The 19,094-nt window shown below is 67.3% G+C and overlaps 1 protein-coding gene across 4 annotated transcripts in view; it reads left to right on the top strand.

Moving 5' to 3' along the window:
• AGAP2 (ArfGAP with GTPase domain, ankyrin repeat and PH domain 2) overlaps positions 1–19,094 on the top strand; it is a 39,586-nt gene that overhangs the window by 16,921 nt on the left and 3,571 nt on the right. Inside the window, exons 1-18 of one of the 4 annotated variants that reach the window (XM_073318627.1) lie at positions 2,890–2,900; positions 3,023–3,081; positions 4,253–4,340; positions 6,421–6,506; positions 6,751–6,892; positions 9,558–9,692; positions 10,680–10,801; positions 11,365–11,517; positions 12,120–12,206; positions 13,538–13,642; positions 14,001–14,163; positions 14,674–14,793; positions 15,183–15,329; positions 16,163–16,222; positions 16,788–16,939; positions 17,470–17,560; positions 17,679–17,901; positions 18,577–18,832. In XM_073318627.1, the coding sequence (XP_073174728.1) occupies positions 4,268–4,340; positions 6,421–6,506; positions 6,751–6,892; positions 9,558–9,692; positions 10,680–10,801; positions 11,365–11,517; positions 12,120–12,206; positions 13,538–13,642; positions 14,001–14,163; positions 14,674–14,793; positions 15,183–15,329; positions 16,163–16,222; positions 16,788–16,939; positions 17,470–17,560; positions 17,679–17,901; positions 18,577–18,832 (2,115 nt within the window). In that variant the 5' untranslated portion in view covers positions 2,890–2,900; positions 3,023–3,081; positions 4,253–4,267. Of the gene's footprint in view, positions 1–2,889; positions 2,901–3,022; positions 3,082–4,252; positions 4,341–6,420; positions 6,507–6,750; positions 6,893–9,557; positions 9,693–10,679; positions 10,802–11,364; positions 11,518–12,119; positions 12,207–13,537; positions 13,643–14,000; positions 14,164–14,673; positions 14,794–15,182; positions 15,330–16,162; positions 16,223–16,787; positions 16,940–17,469; positions 17,561–17,678; positions 17,902–18,576; positions 18,833–19,094 lie in introns of those variants that run through there. The other 3 variants (XM_073318625.1, XM_073318624.1, XM_073318626.1) reach the window with 3 other exon arrangements.

Raw genomic sequence — 19,094 nt, 5'->3', positions numbered from 1 at the left:
GCTGTGACTCACGGCACCAGGCAATCACTGAGTCAAGGCAGCCGCGGGGGGAGAGGAGGGCGGATGGCAGAGACAGCCTCGCTGGATTCTTCGGCTAACCCAGACCTTTGCCCCTGCTTTCTGGTGTCTCCCTGATACGATGGATGGGGGGCAGTTTACTGGTCTCCTGCCCGCCCTCCCCATCTGTCCCTGTGTCCCTGCAGCACTGGGATAGTCAGAGGTTCCTAAGGAAGTTAGGCACACAACTGGCTTTCACTGGGGCTTGGTCTGCTCTTCCTCCTGAGTGCCTTTGAAAAAGTCCTCCCTGGAGAAGAGGGCCGGCCCAGTGGTGAGGGCGCTTCGGAGAGCCGGATTTGATGCCCTTTGCTCTACCACCTCGGGCAAGTCACTTAGCTATTCTGTGCCTCAGTTTCCCCATCTTAAAAACAGGGATAACACTCCCCATACCTCACCGGGGGGGGGGGGAGAACGGGACTGGATGGAGGGTTTGAAGAGCGTGAGGTGTTCAGATCAGGTGGTGCTGGGAACCATATGGGAACCCGACAAGATAGCCACGGACGTGCCTGACCAGGAGGTTAGGAGGGTCGGGTAGCATCCTCCATCAGGGGCCAGGGCATGAGTGAGAGACGCCCCTAGGTGGGGGTGGCGGGGCTCTCAGCTGGTTGGAGTGGGGTGGCACCAGCTGGAAGCCGTCCAACGTGGGGCCAGCGGCCAGCGTGGCTGCACCCACGGGAATCTGGCTGTCAGGCAACACCCTCAGCTCCAGGAATCCAGAGCCAGCGGGCCTGTAGCCTTGGCCCTTGTCTCTCTGGGTCGCTCGGCAACGCGCTGGGCACTGTTGCTTAGCAACAGTTCCATGGTAACAGAGAGACGGAGCGAGTTCCGCCGTGCGGTGCCGTGGAGCCCGGCTGGGCGCAGCCCGTGGCAGGGCCTGTCCCACCGGCGGCCGCCTGGGCCCAGAGTCGCCCCAGAGTCACCTGCCCTGGAGCCCAGACCCTGGGCTGGGGCAAACCGGCAGAGAAAGGACATTAACACCCCCCCCTGCCCCCCAGCTGTCTGCTTCGCAGGCAAGACCCCGTCACTGGGAGTCAAATCCAGCCAGACACAGCACCGGGTGGATGCCGCCCTCGCTTTCCACAGGGGCGGCATCCATGCTGGTCTACATGGGGAGGGGTGCCGTATATATGGGGCTAGTACATATAGTGAGACTGGGTCCTGGATCCATGCTGGGCTATACGGGGCAGTGGGGTATATATGGGGCTGGTATCTGTCGTGTTTGTGATGCACAGCAGTGTATATGGGGCAGTATGCACAGTGTAGCCCAGGACCACGTCCACGCTGTTGCGTCCGGAGCCGGGGGGGTCTGTGGGGTGGTGCCGTGGTGGCAGATCCCGGGGCCGTGGGGACCCCTCATGTAAATGCCGCGATGGAGTTTTGCTCCGGTCGCTTTCCCGCGCCGCTCTCCAGCCGCTGATCCGTGCCTCTGTCATCCAGGGCTCAATAACCCAGTGTCTCCCCGAGCAGCCAGGCCTGTGTGTAAATAGCCTCTCTGTGCCGCGGCTCCGCGTCCGGGCGCCCCGTGGCTCCATTCAGCTTCCAATGTAAAGACCCAGGCTCCAGGCCCTGCCGTCCCCAGGCTGGCACAGCCCTCTCCCCTGCCTCCGTTCCCCCCTCCCCAGCGGTGGGGGGTAATACTGACCGCAGCACGGGGGAACTGCTCCCGAAGCAGAGCGGCGTGCCCCGTTGGCCAGGGCAGCACTGGATGACGGCAGCTGGGTACGCACCGAGGGGGCCTGATCCGGACCCCCGGCGCCTGCCTCAAGGCCCCTTTGCACCAGTCTGGCTGGTGTAAAGACGCCAGAGTGCAGTGTTGGGCCCAAGGTTAGAGGCAGGGGAGGATCGGGCCCCGGGTGCCAACAACGCTCAGATCCTCGATGTAAATGCCCCTGCTCCCGTCCCTGTCTCTCTCCGTGTCACTCCAGCCCCGAGTGAACCCGGAGCCGCGTCCTGGCCTGCTCGGGGAGGCGCTGCTGTTCAGGTCGGCAGGGTGGTCTTGAGTGGCTGCTCATGCATCCGTCCCTGGCCCGCCCCCGCAGACCTGGCACCCACCAGCTGCCCAAGGCGCCGTGAAACATCAAGCGGAGCCAGCCTCCCCCAGGCGCAGCGCAATGCATCAGCAGCAGGGGAAGTGGGGCCCGTCGGTCTGTCAGCGGCACAGAGCCAACCGCGAGCCACGGCCTGCGTCCGCGGCCCAGCCGGCCGGGGAGCGGGACTGGGCGGGAAGGAGCCAGCGGATCCGTCTCGGGGCAGCTCTGCGGGAAACGGGGCTCAGGCCACAGTAATAAGCGTTAATGGAACGATCAGCCCGGCAGAGCAAGGGCATTCGGGAGACGTGCAGCATGGAAAGGGTTAAACACACACACACACACCCCCCATTCCTCCACTCCTCCATCTATCTATCCCCATACACCCCATCTGTCTCTCTCTCAGACGTGCCCATCACTCCGGGCTCAAGGCCTTTGCACTAGGAATGCACGGTGCCCGCCTGGCTCCGTGGAAGAACTGGCACCTGGCTGGGACCCACGCACTCGCCCAGGCCTGCCGTTGGCTCATGCCAGCCCTTTGTGCTCCCACCGTCACCTCCTCTTCCGTCCCCTTGCGACGCTCGCTCCCTCAGGCCCCGTCCTTCTCCTCCGGGGTGGCGTTGCCCCCGCGCGGCTCCTGCCAGGGCCGGTTGGCAGCTGCCCGCCCTACCGCAAGGGCGCACAGAGCTGCCTTTTGTTCTGGTGCGCGTGGCTGGGAGACTGGCCCTGATGACCGTCGCCTCTCTGCCCGGGGGACCCGGTGCCATGGCGGGATCCGAGCCCTCTGCCCCAAACTCCCTGGTGGTTCAGAGCCGGGTCCGTCCCTTTATCACAGCGGGCTGGGGCTCTGTAGCCGGGGGGAGCGGGAGCCAGCACTGAGCTGCCTGGCCCACCGGGCATCTCCGTGGGTCTCATGCCCCCTTTCTTTCTCTCCTCAGAGGCCATAGCAAACAGCCAGGAATGGACCCTCAGCCGCTCCATCCCGGAGCTCAGACTGGTAGGTGTCTCGTCGCCCCCCCCAGCCACCGAGCAGCGGGACGTACGGAAACATGGGATTTATGGCAGTGAGACCTGACCCCGAGGCCTGGGTCCCCCCCACACCACCGTTCTGCTGGTGCCCCTCAATCCCGACCCCCAGCCCTGGCTCCCTCCCCCGCCGCCCACTGGGTGCCCCTCAATCCCAACCCCCAGCCCTGGCTCCCTCCCCCGCCGCCCACTGGGTGCCCCTCAATCACGACCCACAGCCCTGGCTCCCTCCCCCCCCCGCCCACCGGGTGCCCCTCAATCATGACCCCCAGCCCTGGCTCCCTCCCCGCCATCTGCCCACCATTCTGCCAGTGCCCCTCAATCCCATCCCCCAGCCCTGGCTTCCTCCCCCCCCGCCCACTGGGTGCCCCTCAGTCCTGACCTGCAGCCCTGGGGTCCCCCCCACAGCTCTGCTGGTGCCCCTCAATCACAACCTGCAGCCCCCTGCTAGCCCAGCCCTTTGCTCCCCCTCCCAGCTCTGCGGTGCCCCTCGATCCCGACCCGCAGCCCCCAGTCCTGGGCTCCCCCCAGCTCTGCGGTGCCCCTCAATCCCGACCCGCAGCCGCCAGTCCTGGGCTCCCCCCCAGCTCTGCCGGTGCCCCTCAATCCCTACCCATAGCCCCCAGTCTTGGGATCCTGCCCCCCCCAGCTCTGCTGGTGCCCCTCAGTCCCCACCCGCAGCCCCCTGCTAGCCCATTTCACCCTTAATGCCTCATGGCACCGAGCCTGGCAGCTCACATTTGGCCTTGGTTCAGGTGCCCGAGCTCAGAGGCCCCGTGACTTGTGCTGTGGGTTGCGCCCGGGTGGGCTGTGGAGTCGGATGCCACCCCAGGCCTGCTCCAGGACACGTGGCGCTCCCAGCCCAGCCACAGGGGGCAGCAGAGAGCCCTGGGCCCCCCCCCCGCCCCATGGGGGCTGGGGGAGGGATTGGGGGTGCATGGGGCCCCCGGACACAGAGGAGCTCCTTCCCCCTAGGGGGGCGGGCTGGGCACTGGCTCAACACTTTGGCCAGTGACCCCTGGGGGCTGTGCTTGTGGGGGAGTGGGCGTGACTGGAGTGGGGGGGACGGGGGGGACGGGGGGGCACTGTCTAGCACAGGACTGAGCATGGCCTGCCATGACCTCTGCCCTTTGGCCTCCCAGGGCGTCCTGGGCAGCATGAAGAGCGGGAAGTCGGCCCTCGTCCATCGCTTCCTCACCGGCTCCTACCTGGGCCTGGAGCCAGCCGAGAGTGAGTGCCAGGGCGGGGAGGGGGGCCCACCCTGGTCTGGCCCTGCCTCGGGCTGCTCCGCTCCTTTAGGGCCCTGCAGAGACCATCAGGGGCATGTCGGGGGCGGTAAATCCAACTCTTCCCTCGGGCCTGGGCATCCAGCCAGCAGAGCGGAGAACGTGCCGGTTCCGTGGCCAGGTCCTGGCGGTTCCGTGGCCAGATCTTGGTGCTTCCATGGCCAAACTGTGCCGGTTCCGTGGCCAGGTCCTGGCGGTTCCGTGGCCAGATCTTGGTGCTTCCACGGCCAAACTGTGCCGGTTCCGTGGCCAGGCCCTGGCGGTTCCGTGGCCAGATCTTGGTGCTTCCATGGCCAAACTGTGCCGATTCCGTGGCCAGGCCCTGGCGGTTCCACGGCCAAACTGTGCCGGTTCCATGGCCAGATCCTGCCAGTTCCATGGCCAGATTGTGCTGGTTCTGCGGCCAGATCCTGCCACTATGACCAGACCGTGCCCATTTCGGAGTCTGAATGTGCCCGTCAGCCTAATTTTTGCCATACCTGGATTTTCTCCTAACTGGGCATGTCCCAGCTGGGCACCCTGACCTCTCCCCTCCTCCCCCGCTAGCCCCAGGTGAGAGGGCCCCATCAGGTACATTGTGGGAAGCACCCAGCCTTGGCTCTGTCCCACCTGGGCCCCCCTGGCTGGCTCGGTGGATCCCCATCTCCCACCCCTCCGTTCTCCCAATGGGAAGCTGCTGCCAGCCCCCCAGGCCCGGGGGTGGGGTGGGGGCAGGGCACTGGGCCAGCTGCTGGCACCGAGGGAGCTGCAGACAATGGCCCCGATTGAATCCCGCACAGCTGACAGGCTGGGCACGAAGAGCTGGTGGCAGCTTCCCCCCGGCCATTGCCCAGAGCCCGAATGTGCCCAGATTAGACACAGAGGCTAAGTCACCAGGGCCAGCAACTGGGCAGTTGCAGCCATGAGCCCCCGGCCCGTCCACACACGGGGCCTGGGTCCAGGAGGCTTCAGCCTCCAATGTCCTCTTTGCTTCCGTAGTCCACAGACCCGACCCTGCTGGGGGGTGCATGGCACTGGCAGCTCTGCCGGCGCCCCTCACTGCCAACCCACAGCCCCCTGCTACCCAGCCCTGGGCTCCCCACAGCTCTGCCGGTGCCCCTCACTCCCGACCCGCAGCCCCCTGCTAGGACTTCTGAGCAGAGGCCAGTGACTTGAGCTTTATGTCACCTCGGGGGCTGATTTTGTGACCCAAACAAACGCCTCCCCCGAGCACTGGGATGAGGCTGCCTGTGCTTGGGAGGGAGCTAAGCCTGGTGTCACGAAGTCCCCGGGCGATGCTCTGGGACTGCTCCCTACGAAGCCAGGCAGGACTCTGGGGAAGTCTCCTCTCTGGGAGCAGCCTGTCTGCAGGACACACAGCTCCCCCGGCTCCACCTTCCTGGGGCTGACCCCAGAGCCGCCAGCCTCCCCTGCCCCTCTCTGTGCTTCCGACAGCGAGTCTGCCCAGGCGGACTCCGCAGTCAGACGTGACTCTCAGCCAGCCAATAAAACAGAAGGTTTATTAGACGACAGGCACATGGTCTAACACAGAGCTTGTAGGTGCAGAGAACGGGACCCCTCAGCTGGGTCCATTTTGGGGGGCAGTGAGCCAGACAACCACGTCTGCCCTTCACTCCATGTAGTCAGCCCCAAACTGAAACTCTCTCCAGCCCCTCCTCCTCTGGGCTTTGTCCCTTTCCCAGGCCATGAGGGCACCTGATTCCTTTGTTCTCCAACCCTTTAGCTCTCACCTTGCAGGGGAGAAGGGCCCAGGCCATCAGTTGCCAGGAAACAGGGTGTCGGCCATTCTCTGTGTCCAGACCCCTGCACACACCTGCCCTCTAGGGCTCTGCAATGATCATACACCCTTACCCCACTCCCTAGATACTTAAGAACTGCCTAGGGGAAACTGAGGCACCCCCACACTATTCGGAAGAAACATTAAGAACGGTCCCACTTCATCACACCTGGCGCGGGCAGGCAGGGGCCATCGGGCACAGGGGCCGTGCTCAGCGCTTGCTCTCTCCCCCTCTCTCTGGATCCAGGCGGACAGTTCAAGAAGGAACTGGTGGTGGACGGGCAGAGTCACCTGTTACTGATCCGAGAGGAAGGGGGTGCCCCGGATGCCAAGGTAACCACTGGGGGAGGACCAGGGGGGGGATCAGCCACAGCTGGGGGGGGTGGGGTAACGCAGGGCACTGGATGCTCCCGCGGCTGATCCCTGGCTCCCGGTGTCTCCACTCCCGAGACGCCCCCGCGGGTCTGGCATCAAGGCGGGGGCGGGCGGGGGTTCCCTGGTGCTGTGTTGGGGATTCCTGCCCCCGGCACAGAGAGCCAACCCCCTTTCCCGCTCTCTCTCCCCCCCACACACACAGTTTGCCAGCTGGGTGGATGCCGTGGTCTTTGTGTTCAGCCTGGAGAACGAAGCCAGCTTCCAGGAGGTCTCGCAGTACTACAGCCTCCTGACTGGCTACCGCAGCCCCTCGGAGGTGGCCGTGGCCCTGGTGGGCACGCAGGGTGAGTGGGGTGTGGGCAGGGCTGGGGCCCCGGGGAGGGGCAGGGAAGGGGACATGCCCAGAGTGGGCGCTTGCTGCAGGCCATCACGCGGTAGGTGGTGGCTATCTGAGCCAATCCCAGGGGCTGCAATGAGGAAGGGGGCTCAGCAGGGGGCGCTGCGCTGCGGGGAGCGGGGAGGGGGTCATTAGGAGGCTCTGTACACAGGGAGTGGGGTGGGGGTCACTAGGGGGCGCTGTGCTGCGGGGAGCGGGGCGGGGGTCACTAGGGGGCGCTGTGCTGCAGGGAGCGGGGCGGGGGTCACTAGGGGGCTCTGTACAGAGGAGCGGGGTGGGGGTCACTAGGGGGCCCTGCGCTGCGGGGAGCGGGGCGGGGTCACTAGGGGGCCCTGCGCTGCGGGGAGAGGGGCGGGGGTCACTAGGGGGCTCTGTACACAGGGAGTGGGGCGGGGGGTCACTAGGGGGCGCTGCGCTGCGGGGAGCGGGGTGGGGGTCACTAGGGGGCTCTGTACACAGGGAGCGGGTGGGGGTCACTAGGGGGCTCTGTACACAGGGAGCAGGGCAGGGGGTCACTAGGGGGCGCTGTGCTGCAGGGAGCGGGGCGGGGGTCACTAGGGGGCTCTGTACACAGGGAGCAGGGCAGGGGGTCACTAGGGGGCGCTGCGCTGCGGGGAGCGGGGCGGGGTCACTAGGGGGCTCTGTACACAGGGAGCAGGGCAGGGGGTCACTAGGGGGCGCTGCGCTGCGGGGAGCGGGGCGGGGTCACTAGGGGGCTCTGTACAGAGGGAGCGGGGTGGGGGTCACTAGGGGGCGCTGCACTGCGGGGAGCGGGGCGGGGGGTCACTAGGGGGCTCTGTACACAGGGAGCAGGGCAGGGGGTCACTAGGGGGCCCTGCGCTGCGGGGAGCGGGGTGGGGGTCACTAGAGGGCTCTGTACACAGGGAGCGGGGCGGGGGGTCACTAGGGGGCTCTGTACAGAGGGAGCGGGGTGGGGGTCACTAGGGGGCGCTGCGCTGCGGGGAGCGGGGCGGGGGGTCACTAGGGGGCTCTGTACACAGGGAGCGGGGCGGGGGGTCACTAGGGGGCCCTGCGCTGCGGGGAGCGGGGCGGGGTCACTAGGGGGCCCTGCGCTGCACGGAGCGGGGCGGGGTCACTAGGGGGCTCTGTACACAGGGAGCGGGGATGGGGGTCACTGGGGGGCCCTGCGCTGCGGGGAGCGGGGCGGGGGTCACTAGGGGGCTCTGTACACAGGGAGCGGGGATGGGGGTCACTGGGGGGCCCTGCGCTGCGGGGAGCGGGGCGGGGGTCACTAGGGGGCCCTGCGCTGCACGGAGCGGGGCGGGGTCACTAGGGGGCTCTGTACACAGGGAGCGGGGATGGGGGTCACTGGGGGGCCCTGCGCTGCGGGGAGCGGGGCGGGGGTCACTAGGGGGCTCTGTACACAGGGAGCGGGGATGGGGGTCACTAGTGGGCCCTGCGCTGCGGGGAGCGGGGCGGGGGTCACTAGGGGGCTCTGTACACAGGGAGCGGGGATGGGGGTCACTGGGGGGCCCTGCGCTGCGGGGAGCGGGGATGGGGGTCACTAGGGGGCCCTGCGCTGCGGGGAGCGGGGCGGGGTCACTAGGGGGCTCTGTACAGAGGGAGCGGGGTGGGGGTCACTAGGGGGCGCTGCACTGCGGGGAGCGGGGCGGGGGGTCACTAGGGGGCTCTGTACACAGGGAGCAGGGCAGGGGGTCACTAGGGGGCCCTGCGCTGCGGGGAGCGGGGTGGGGGTCACTAGAGGGCTCTGTACACAGGGAGCGGGGCGGGGGGTCACTAGGGGGCTCTGTACAGAGGGAGCGGGGTGGGGGTCACTAGGGGGCGCTGCGCTGCGGGGAGCGGGGCGGGGGGTCACTAGGGGGCTCTGTACACAGGGAGCGGGGCGGGGGGTCACTAGGGGGCCCTGCGCTGCGGGGAGCGGGGCGGGGTCACTAGGGGGCCCTGCGCTGCACGGAGCGGGGCGGGGTCACTAGGGGGCTCTGTACACAGGGAGCGGGGATGGGGGTCACTGGGGGGCCCTGCGCTGCGGGGAGCGGGGCGGGGGTCACTAGGGGGCCCTGCGCTGCACGGAGCGGGGCGGGGTCACTAGGGGGCTCTGTACACAGGGAGCGGGGATGGGGGTCACTGGGGGGCCCTGCGCTGCGGGGAGCGGGGCGGGGGTCACTAGGGGGCTCTGTACACAGGGAGCGGGGATGGGGGTCACTGGGGGGCCCTGCGCTGCGGGGAGCGGGGATGGGGGTCACTAGGGGGCCCTGCGCTGCGGGGAGCGGGGCGGGGGTCACTAGGGGGCTCTGTACACAGGGAGCGGGGATGGGGGTCACTAGGGGGCGCTGCGGGGAGCGGGGCGTGGTCACTAGGGGGCGCTCTCCCCTCGCAGCCAGCCCTGGCTCCGGTGGCCCCCAGGATCCAGACCCGAGAGCTGTGTCTGGTGTGTGGGGCGTTAACCCTCCACGCGCCGCGCGTCTTTCCCCCTCCCTGACTTGATCCCAGCCCCGAGGCCCCTCGCGGGGGGTGGCGCCCGGCCGCCAGAGGGGGGCGGTGGTGCGGAGCTGGGTGGTGCCTGTCCACCCCGGCGTCCCTCGGTCCGTCCGTCCGGGTGAGAAGGGGCCGTTCTTTCTCCCGCCCCCCAGACAAGATCAGCTCCACCAACCCCCGGGTGATCGAGGACCCGCAGGCCCGGGCGCTCTGCGGCGACATGAGACGCTGTCTCTACTACGAGACCTGCGCCACCTACGGCCTCAACGTCGACCGGGTCTTCAGTGAGGGTAACCGCTGGCCAGGGGGGTCTGCCCCACGGGGCCCCCGCTGCTCCTTCCCTTTCACCCAAGGGCTGGGCCGGGACCCGAGGCGGGGTCTAGGTGGCCGGGGCTGGGGTGGTTTGTTCCCCCATGGATCCCTGTGGCCGTGGCTGGGGTGGGCTCTCCCCCTGGGGGGTCCCCCTGGCTTTAGCTGGGATGGGAGGGGGGTGGTCCCTGTGGCTGTGGCTGGGATGGTCTGTCTCCCTGGGGGTCCCCCTGGCAGTGGCTGGGGCTGTGTGTCCCCTGGGGGTCCCCCTGGCTTTAGCTGGGATGGGAGGGGGGTGGTCCCTGTGGCTGTGGCTGGGATGGTCTGTCTCCCTGGGGGTCCCCCTGGCTTTAGCTGGGATGGGAGGGGGGTGGTCCCTGTGGCTGTGGCTGGGATGGTCTGTCTCCCTGGGGGTCCCCCTGGCAGTGGCTGGGGCTGTGTGTCCCCTGGGGGGTCCCCCTGGCTTTAGCTGGGATGGGAGGGGGGTGGTCCCTGTGGCTGTGGCTGGGATGGTCTGACTCCCTGGGGGTCCCCCTGGCTTTAGCTGGGATGGGAGGGGGGTGGTCCCTGTGGCTGTGGCTGGGATGGTCTGTCTCCCTGGGGGTCCCCCTGGCAGTGGCTGGGGCTGTGTGTCCCCTGGGGGGTCCCCCTGGCTTTAGCTGGGATGGGAGGGGGGTGGTCCCTGTGGCCGTGGCTGGGATGGTCTGTCTCCCTGGGGGTCCCCCTGGCAGTGGCTGGGGCTGTGTGTCCCCTGGGGGTCCCTCTAACCGTGGCTGGGGTGGGCTCTCCCTCGGGGGGGTCCCTGTGGCCGTGGCTGGGATGGTCTGTCTCCCTGGGGGTCCCCATGGCCATGGCTGGGGCCGTGTGTCCCCTGGGGATCCCTCTAACCGTGGCTGGGGGGGCTCTCCCTCGGGGGGCGGGGTCCGCGTGGCTCCCTGTCTCTCACGGGACTTTCCTTCCCCTCCCAGTGGCCCAAAAGGTCGTCACTCTGAAGAAGCAGCAGCAGCTCCTGGCCTCCTGCAAGTCCCTGCCCAGCACCCCCAGCCACTCGGCAGCCTCCACGCCCGTGGGCGGGATCCACCCTGGGCAGGTACGGCCAGCGGCAGCAGCCAGTGCCTCCCTTAGCCAGCGGGGGGCACCGCAGCACCAGGGGCACCCCCTCCCCAGCCTCAGCCGCCTCCAGGCCTGCAGCCCCTTTCATGGAGCCGGCGGCTGGGCCAGTTCCAGCCCCAAGGGCACCACAGTGCCCAGCTGGGCCCCATCTCCCCGCTGAACCAGGGCAACTGGGACAAGCATGCCGTGGGCGGGGGGGCAATAGGAAAAGCTGTCACTGCCCTGGCCCTGGGGGACTGTGGGGGGGGGGGGGGCGAGGTTATAGGCAGAGAATAAAACCCTAACTCCCAGGCCCTACTGCTTTAACCACTAGACCCTACTCCCCTCCCAGAGCTGGGGACAGAACCCAGGAGTCCCGCCCCCGCCCCTCTAACCCCTAAACCCCCACATACTCACTGCGCTCCCTGGGCCCCAGCCCGTCGGGGAGAAGGAGCCGTCAGAGGGGGGCATTTCCGTGGCCCAGGGGAAAAGGGGCCCATGGACAGCAGGTGGCTCCGGGCCGGGGGATGCTGACGCCAGGTGCCCGGGGCTCTTTTCCAGGCCAGTAATGGAGGCCACACGAGCGATTACTCCTCCTCCTTGCCGTCTACGCCCAACATCAGCCACCGCGAGCTGCGGAGCGAAGGCTCGGTCGGGATCGGCACCCCCAGCTCCCTGCACCGCGGGGCCAAGCGCCGCACCAGCCTCTTCACGGTGAGCCTCGCCCCATCTCCGGAGCTCCCGCCCGGGCGCGTCTGACGGTGCCGTTCCCCTGAGCCCCGTGCCGCTCTGGCCACACACCGCTGTGGGCTACAGCCATGCACCACAGCCGCCCGGGGTTGGGAACCCATGGGAAGGTGGGGCATGGGCATGTGGGTTTGGCTCCCAGCCAGCTCAGTGGCGCCCCCTGGGGCTGGGACAGGACAGCGGCGTGTCCTGGGGCCGGCTCAGTGGTGCCCCCTGGGGGCGGGACAGCGACGTGCCCTGGGACCAGCTCAGTGGTGCCCCCTGGGGACGGCTCAATGGTGCCCCCGGGGGTGGGACAGCGACGTGCCCTGGGGCAGGCTCAGTGGAGCCCCCGGGGGTGGGACAGCGACGTGCCCTGGGGACGGCTCAGTGGTACCCCCTGGGGGGCGGGACAGCGACACGCCCTGGGGACGGTTCAGTGGTACCCCCTGGGGGCGGGACAGCGACACGCCCTGGGGATGGTTCAGTGGTGCCCCCTGGGGGCGGGACAGCGACGCGCCCTGGGGCCGGCTCAGTGGTGCCCCTGGGGGCCACATTCCTTTAGCTGAGGGCTCCTTGTCACGTTGCAGAACCGCCGGGGGAGCGATTCGGAGAAGAGGAGCCTGGAGAGCAGAGGGGACAGCACAGGCAGCGGCCGCGCCATCCCAATCAAACAGGTGAGAGCCGCGGGCACAGCCGGGCCCCCTCGCCACCTGGCAGCTGGCATCCCCCCAGTGCCCGAGAGGTGCACCCAGGACTTTCCTTCGCCACAGCGACACCCTCAAGCACACACCCAGCAAACGCACACACACACACAGAGAGCAAACGCACCCAGCAAACGCACACACACACACAACCCCAACAAACACACACCCAGCCAACACACACGTACAGAGCAAACACACCCCCAGCAAACACACACACGCACACAGAGCAACACACACCCAGCAAACACACAGAGCAAACGCACACACACACAACCCCAGCAAACACACACCCAGCCAACACACACATACAGAGCAAACACACCCCCAGCAAACACACACACGCACACAGAGCAAACACACACCCAGCAAACACACAGAGCAAACGCACACACAGAACCCCAGCCAACACACACATACAGAGCAAACACACTCCCAGAAAACACACACACCCCGAGCAAACACACAGAGCAAACAGCCCCCCAGCAGACACACCCCACAAATGCACACACACACAACCCCAGAAAACACACACCCAGCCAACAACCCCCCAGCAAACACACAAACACACACCGAGCAAACACCCCCAGCAAACACACACCCGCACACCCCCCCAGCAAACACACACCCGCACACACACACCCCCAGCAAACACACACCCAACAAACACACGCACGCACAGCAAACACACACCCGCACACACACCCCCAGCAAACACACACCCGCACACACCCCCCAGCAAACACACACCCAACAAACACACACACACACAGAGCAAACACACACACCCTGCGTGCACACAAACACCCCCGGCACACGCATGCCCACCCAGGAACACAACACCTGGGGATGCACACAGATCTCATGGCTTCAGCTCAGCCTCCCTGGCATTTGTGCACCCAGCCAGCCCACTGCACACATGGGCAAACGCTGTCTCCACCTCCCTGGCCCTCCCGGAGCGGGATACCGGCCGCGGGGGTCCCTGGGAGAAGGTGGTGGCCTGGTGAACAGAACACTGGACCGGGACCCAGGCGACCTGGGTTTTATTCCCAGCTCAGCCACCGGCTGGCTGGGTGACCCGGCATAGCCTCAGTCTGTGCCTCAGTTTCCCCTTCTGTAAAATGGGGGGGGCCCTCCTTGGCAGGGATAACACACTCTGCGAGCCGCCGGCAGGCAGCCCCGGGAAGGGCACGGGGTCCGTGCCGAGGCCGGCGGGAGGAGGTGCCTCAGGGCTGGACGGGCTCCATAAATGACCAGCAGTCCCCCACCTCCCGGCCTTGGCTAACCTGCCTCACTCCCCCCAGAGCTTCCTGCTGAAACGCAGTGGCAATTCCCTCAACAAGGAGTGGAAGAAGAAATACGTGACCCTGTCCAGCAACGGCCTCCTCTTCTACCACCCCAGCATCAACGTAAGTGCCTGGCCACGCCCCCCGCGCCAGGGCTCTGCCCAGCTGAGCCGACTGCCATGAGCAGGGGGCCGGGGGTGCCAGCTGCTTCCTGGCTCCGAGATCAGCAGCCCCCCGGCCAGATGTTGCTCACTCAGCGGCTCTCCTGGTTCCCCCATCTCCCCCGGGCCCGCTGAGCTCCAGCACTCGGGACCAGGGGCCAATCTGCACCGTCCCGCCAGGGGAGAGGGGATACCACCCCGCCGTAGTGGGCTGGGGCCAGGCCAGGCGCCGTGGGGATGGGCACACAGGGCGGAGAGCCGGGTGGAGTTAGATCCGCGGCTGCCCGGGGGCTTTGCGGTGACTCCCTGTCTCCCCCCAGGATTACATTCACAGCACCCACGGGAAGGGGATGGACCTCCTGCGCACCACCGTCAAGGTGCCCGGCAAGCGCCCACCCAGGGCCATCTCCGCCTGCAGCCCCTCCTCCAGCATCAACGGCCTGCTGCGGGACGTGAGCGGGGGACCGACGCCCGAGGGTGGCGGTAAGTGACCGCAGGGCCCAGCTCTGTGCGGGGACCCAGCCCATGCCACCTCCCAGCCGGGGCATCAGTGCCTGGACCGTGGGTGGAGGGTGGCCTGGGCGTCTCCCTGCTGCCGAGCCCACAGGGAAGTGAGGGAGGCGGGGGGAGGGGGGGCGGCCTGATGCTCGTGTGTGTAGGGAAGGCTGGCACAACGGGGGGGGCAGCTGGGAGGGGGGCTGGCTCTTGCTGGGGCACTTGGGGCTGTTGCGACAGAGAGGGAGGCTGGGCTGGGTGCCCCAGGAGGGTCTGGCATTCTGGGGTGACTCCAGGCCCCCCCAGCCCGAGCCCTGTGCCCAGCCATCGAACACAGCTCAACGGTGACACCTAGTGGCCCAGTGGGTTGCTTCTTAGCTGTGCTCACTGGTGCACGGTGGGTCCATATGTCATCATACGAGCCCAGCGCGCTGTCTCGGCTGGATCCAGGGTCCTCCGCTTTGGGGAGACCCCTCAGCTCCCCTTCTCTCCCCACAGCTAGCCTCTCCCCGGCGGCGCTGACCATCCCGACAGAACGAGCAGCCAAGGCCTCAGGGAAGACGGACCGGCCACTCCAGCGTTGCGCTTCGGCAGCCAGCACCAAGACCTCCGGCGGGGGTAGGTTCGGCGCTGCCCCCTGAAGCGCCCGGCATCCCTCGCCAACGGCCGGCGAGCGGCAAGGGGGCAGGGAAGGCCACTGGGGGGTACGTGGCGGCTGTGGGGCACTCTGGGCTCCCAGCAGGACCTCTGGTGATGGAGGCGCTAATGTTTCAGGTAAACCCCGGCTGTTTGCTGCCCAAGGACCCCAGAGATTGGCTGATACCTAGAACCTGGAGCCCCGATTGCGCCCAGGGGCCCGCAGAAATCCCTCTCCAGAGCCTGAGGCGGTGGCTGGCTCCCAATCCCTGAGAATGCCAGTGGGGTTCTCCAGGCACCGGGGGGGGGCGGGGAGGGTCGGAAGATGGGAGAGACGTGGGGTGACTTCTCCCGCCCCTGTCTCTCTGCAGAGGGGTCCCTGGCCGGAGAAGGGGTGTCCAGCTCCAGCCCCAGCGGCAAAGACCCGCCTCCTTCACCCATGATTGACAGGAAGAAGCACCGCCGGAAGAAGCTGATGACCCCCTCAAAAACCGAGGGGTCGACGGGACAGGCGGAAGGTGAGGGAGGCTGTCAGCGCGGTAACGCAGGGAGCCGCCCCTTGGCAGCCTTGTGAGCAGCACCCCTGGCTCGGGGGCCCTAGAGCATCCTGGGAACGGCCTCGGAGAAAGTGCCCGGAGCTGAGCAGGGGGGGCAAGGGGGAGTCCGGGGGCCCTCGAGGGAGAGGACAAAGAGAGTCAGCCCGTGGGATTCTTGGACACCTTCGGCGGGCTCCCAGGGCATCTACACTGCAAAGCAACAGGGTCCCGGCTTGACTCCGGTTTGGACCCTCCGCCCCTGGGGGGTCCGGAGCCGGGGTCCAAGCCCTGGGCTAGCACGATTTGTGTGTAGACAGGAGTGGGTTCGGCTTGAGCCCAAGTTCGAACCCTGCAGGGTAGGCATACCCATGGAGACCCGCCCTGGCGGGGAAGGACTGCCACGGAGACTGGGGGGCAGGGCGACTCTGACCCAGAGCAGCGTGGCATGGGGCACGCCCAGCCCAGGGTGGCACGCTCAGCACAACTCCTCCTGGCCCGGTCCAGGCGATACCGGTCCATTCTGACAGCCAGACCCTGCACCGGGCAACATGCTGGCCCCTCCACCGGATGCTAGAAAGCGTTTCATTCCCGCTCTGCGAATGGCTTCCCAGCACGCGTGCCCCCCCCATCCAGCTCTCCCCACCTCTCCGGGGGGGCGGGGGGGGGTGGCTGACACTGCTCACAGCTTCCTCCCTCCCCTGCCAGCGCTTTGCCCCCCTCCGGGTGGGATCCCCGTCTTCTGGCTTTTTCTCTTGACTGTCTCCCTTTATTCTCTCCTGCCTCCCGCTGCCCCCCCTCCCCCGGACGCTCCGCAGCCAAGCGCAAAATGTGGAAATTAAAAACCTTTGGTAGTTTAAGAAATATTTATAAAACAGGTAACGGGCAGCGGCCGTCACGCGGTGCTGGTGTCACTCATGCATGTCGATGTGCTTCCATCGTGTGGTGCCGACGGCCGCCCGGGGCGGGGAGGAGCCCGGCCGTGCCTAGGGCAAGGGGCAGGGCAGACAGCCGGGTGCTGAGCTCCATGCCGATCCCGCAAGTGCTGGCTGGCACCGGATGAAGGCGGGGCACTGCTCTGACGACTTGCCATTGGCCCCTGCCCCGCCCAGCTAGCTACGTGCCCGCATGCTCCCAGTACGCTCCTCCCAGCCGGGTTCCCCCGCGTCGCAGCCACCCTCTGGCCAGCAGTAAGGGGGGAGCTGGGGACCGAGCTGCCAGCTTCCTCCTGACACTACCCAGCTGGCCCCAGCTCCTTTAAAGGGGTATTTTGTGTCCTCCCTACAAATAAACCTGTAAGCAAGGGGGGTGTTCGGCCAGCCTTACCGCCCCCTGTCCGGCAGACAGACCTCCCCCAGCCTGACCGTGCAGAGCCATTGGGTCGCTCCGGTGGGGTGCCCAGGTGGTGACGCTCCCTCCCCACCCCCCCTTTCCCTTCTGCAGAGGAGGAGAACTTCGAGTTCATCATCGTGTCGAGCACGGGCCAGACGTGGCACTTCGAGGCCAGCAGCTTCGAGGAGAGGGACGCCTGGGTCCAGGCGATCGAGAGCCAGATCCTTGCCAGCTTGCAGTGCTGTGAGAGCAGCAAAAACAAGGTATGGCGGCCCCAGCTGCTCCCCAGGGCCAGTCGCCTCCTGGGGCATTTCCCCAGAGTCCTCTCTCTGCCGTCCGGCTGCGGAGCCGCCAGGACAGCATGGGAACTCCCTGCAGAGCCCTGCCCTGCCCTGCCACCTGGGCGGGGCCCTGCCTGCCCTGAGTCAGTCCCTTCAGAGAGGGAAATGCAGCCACTTCTGGGGGACAGCAGCCAAAGTGTACAGCTCCCGGCATAATCATGTATTGGGGGTGGAACAGGGTCAAACCCCTTTCTCTGGGGTCTAAGCAATTCACCCCTGAGCAGCGGGGGAGCCCAAGGTGGGTGCCACTTATGTCCCACAAGGCAGAGGAGAGACTGCCAGGACTAGAACTGGGGGCGTTTCAGCTCGGATGTGGCTCACCTTGAGCCCCACGGCCAGAGCTGGGGTACACCTCAGGGCGCGGGTCTATGTCCTGGCTCCGGGATCTCCTGGAGCACCTGTGCCCAGCTCCCCGGCTGCTTGGCCAACTGCCCCCCCTTTGCTCCCTGCAGGCCCGGATGGACAGCCAGAGCGAGGCGGTGGCCATCCAGGCCATCCGCAATGCCAGAGGCAATTCCCTGTGTGTGGACTGCGGGGCACCAAGTGAGTCTCACTCCTGGGGGGCGGGCGGCACCGAGGCTCGCGCCGGGGGTCTCTCCCTGGGTGGCTGGTTCCCAGGCCGTGGTGCTGATGGGGACCTGTCCTCCCCCCCTTCCTCCAGACCCCACCTGGGCCAGCCTGAACCTGGGGGCGCTGATCTGCATCGAGTGCTCGGGCATCCACCGGAACCTGGGCACCCACCTGTCGCGGGTGCGCTCGCTGGACCTCGACGACTGGCCCCTGGAGCTCACCCTGGTGCTGACGTCCATTGGCAACGAGACTGCCAACAGCATCTGGGAGAAGAACACCCAGGGACGCCGGAAGCCCACCTGCGAGTCGTCCCGGTGAGCCCCTGCCCCAGGTGGCAGCCCCATGCCCAGCCCCCGGGGGCTGGGCGGGAGCTGCTGGGGAAAGAGGCAGAGAAGGAAGAATGCAGCCTCCCTGTGGGGTTTGCCACTCAGCTGGCCGGTGTTTCCTGGGGGCAATAGCTAATGGCTCAGGAAGGGGCGGGGGGGGGGAGGGGGACGATGCTGAAAGGCCCCTGGAAATAACAGTCCTCTCTCACCTAGCTGGACCCTGTGGGCACCAGGCTGTGGGCATTGCCAGACTTCTGCAGGGTGGAGGTTGCAGGTGTCATGAGCTGGGCACTGCCAGGCCCCTGGGGAGGTACCCAGCTCTGGGCACTGCAGGTTCCTGGGGGTACCTGGCTCTGGACTTTGTCGTGGGGGGGGTACCCAACTCCGGGCACTGCAGTTTCCTGGGGGTGCCTGGCTCTGGACACTGCAGAACCCTGGGGGGTACCCGACTCCGGGCACTGCAGGCCCCTGGGGGTACCTGTTTCCAGACTTTGCCCAGGTCCCTGCAGGATACCTGGCTTCAAGCACTGCATGATCCTGGGGGGTACCTGGCTCCAGGCACTGCAGGCCCCTGGGGGTCCCCAGCTCTGAGCTCTGCGTCTCTGCCCAGTCTGTCTGCATCGCCGGGCACTCATCTCCGCCCGGGTGCATCTCTCGCTGCAGGGAGGAGCGGGAGTCGTGGATCCGGGCGAAGTACGAGCAGCGGGTGTTCCTGGCCCCGTTCCCGAGCCCCGAGATCCCGCTGGGGCAGCAGCTGTTCCGGGCCGTGCAGGAGAAGGACCTGGGCACCCTGCTTCTGTTGCTGGCACACAGCACCAAGGAGCTGATCAACACCTGCTCCGGGGACAAGGACCGGCGCACGGCCCTGCACTTGGCCTGCGACCTGCCCCATGTGGTCATCACCCAGCTGTTGGTCTGGGTACGTCCGGCTGCCTGGCGCACCCCGGGGCATGGGGAGTTGGGGGATCCGTTCCCTCCCCCCCGGCACAGGGGAGGCTGCTGCCCTCGCTCATAGCGAGCGGGGGACAGATGGGGAAGGGGGAGCCACAGAGCCTTTGCCTGGGGCTCCCCCTGAGCTTGGCAGGGCCCATGGGGTGCCAGCTGCAGGGCGAAGGAGGGCGTTCCGGCAGCGAGTTTATGGCAGAGCTCCGCCCAGGCCTGCGGTGAATGTCATAAACCTG

Source organism: Lepidochelys kempii, chromosome 20, assembly GCF_965140265.1.
Source record: "Lepidochelys kempii isolate rLepKem1 chromosome 20, rLepKem1.hap2, whole genome shotgun sequence".
Taxonomy (NCBI): domain Eukaryota; kingdom Metazoa; phylum Chordata; order Testudines; family Cheloniidae; genus Lepidochelys; species Lepidochelys kempii.
The sequence above is the reverse complement of the archived record's forward strand: the minus strand, read 5'-3'. Positions and strand labels throughout refer to the sequence as shown.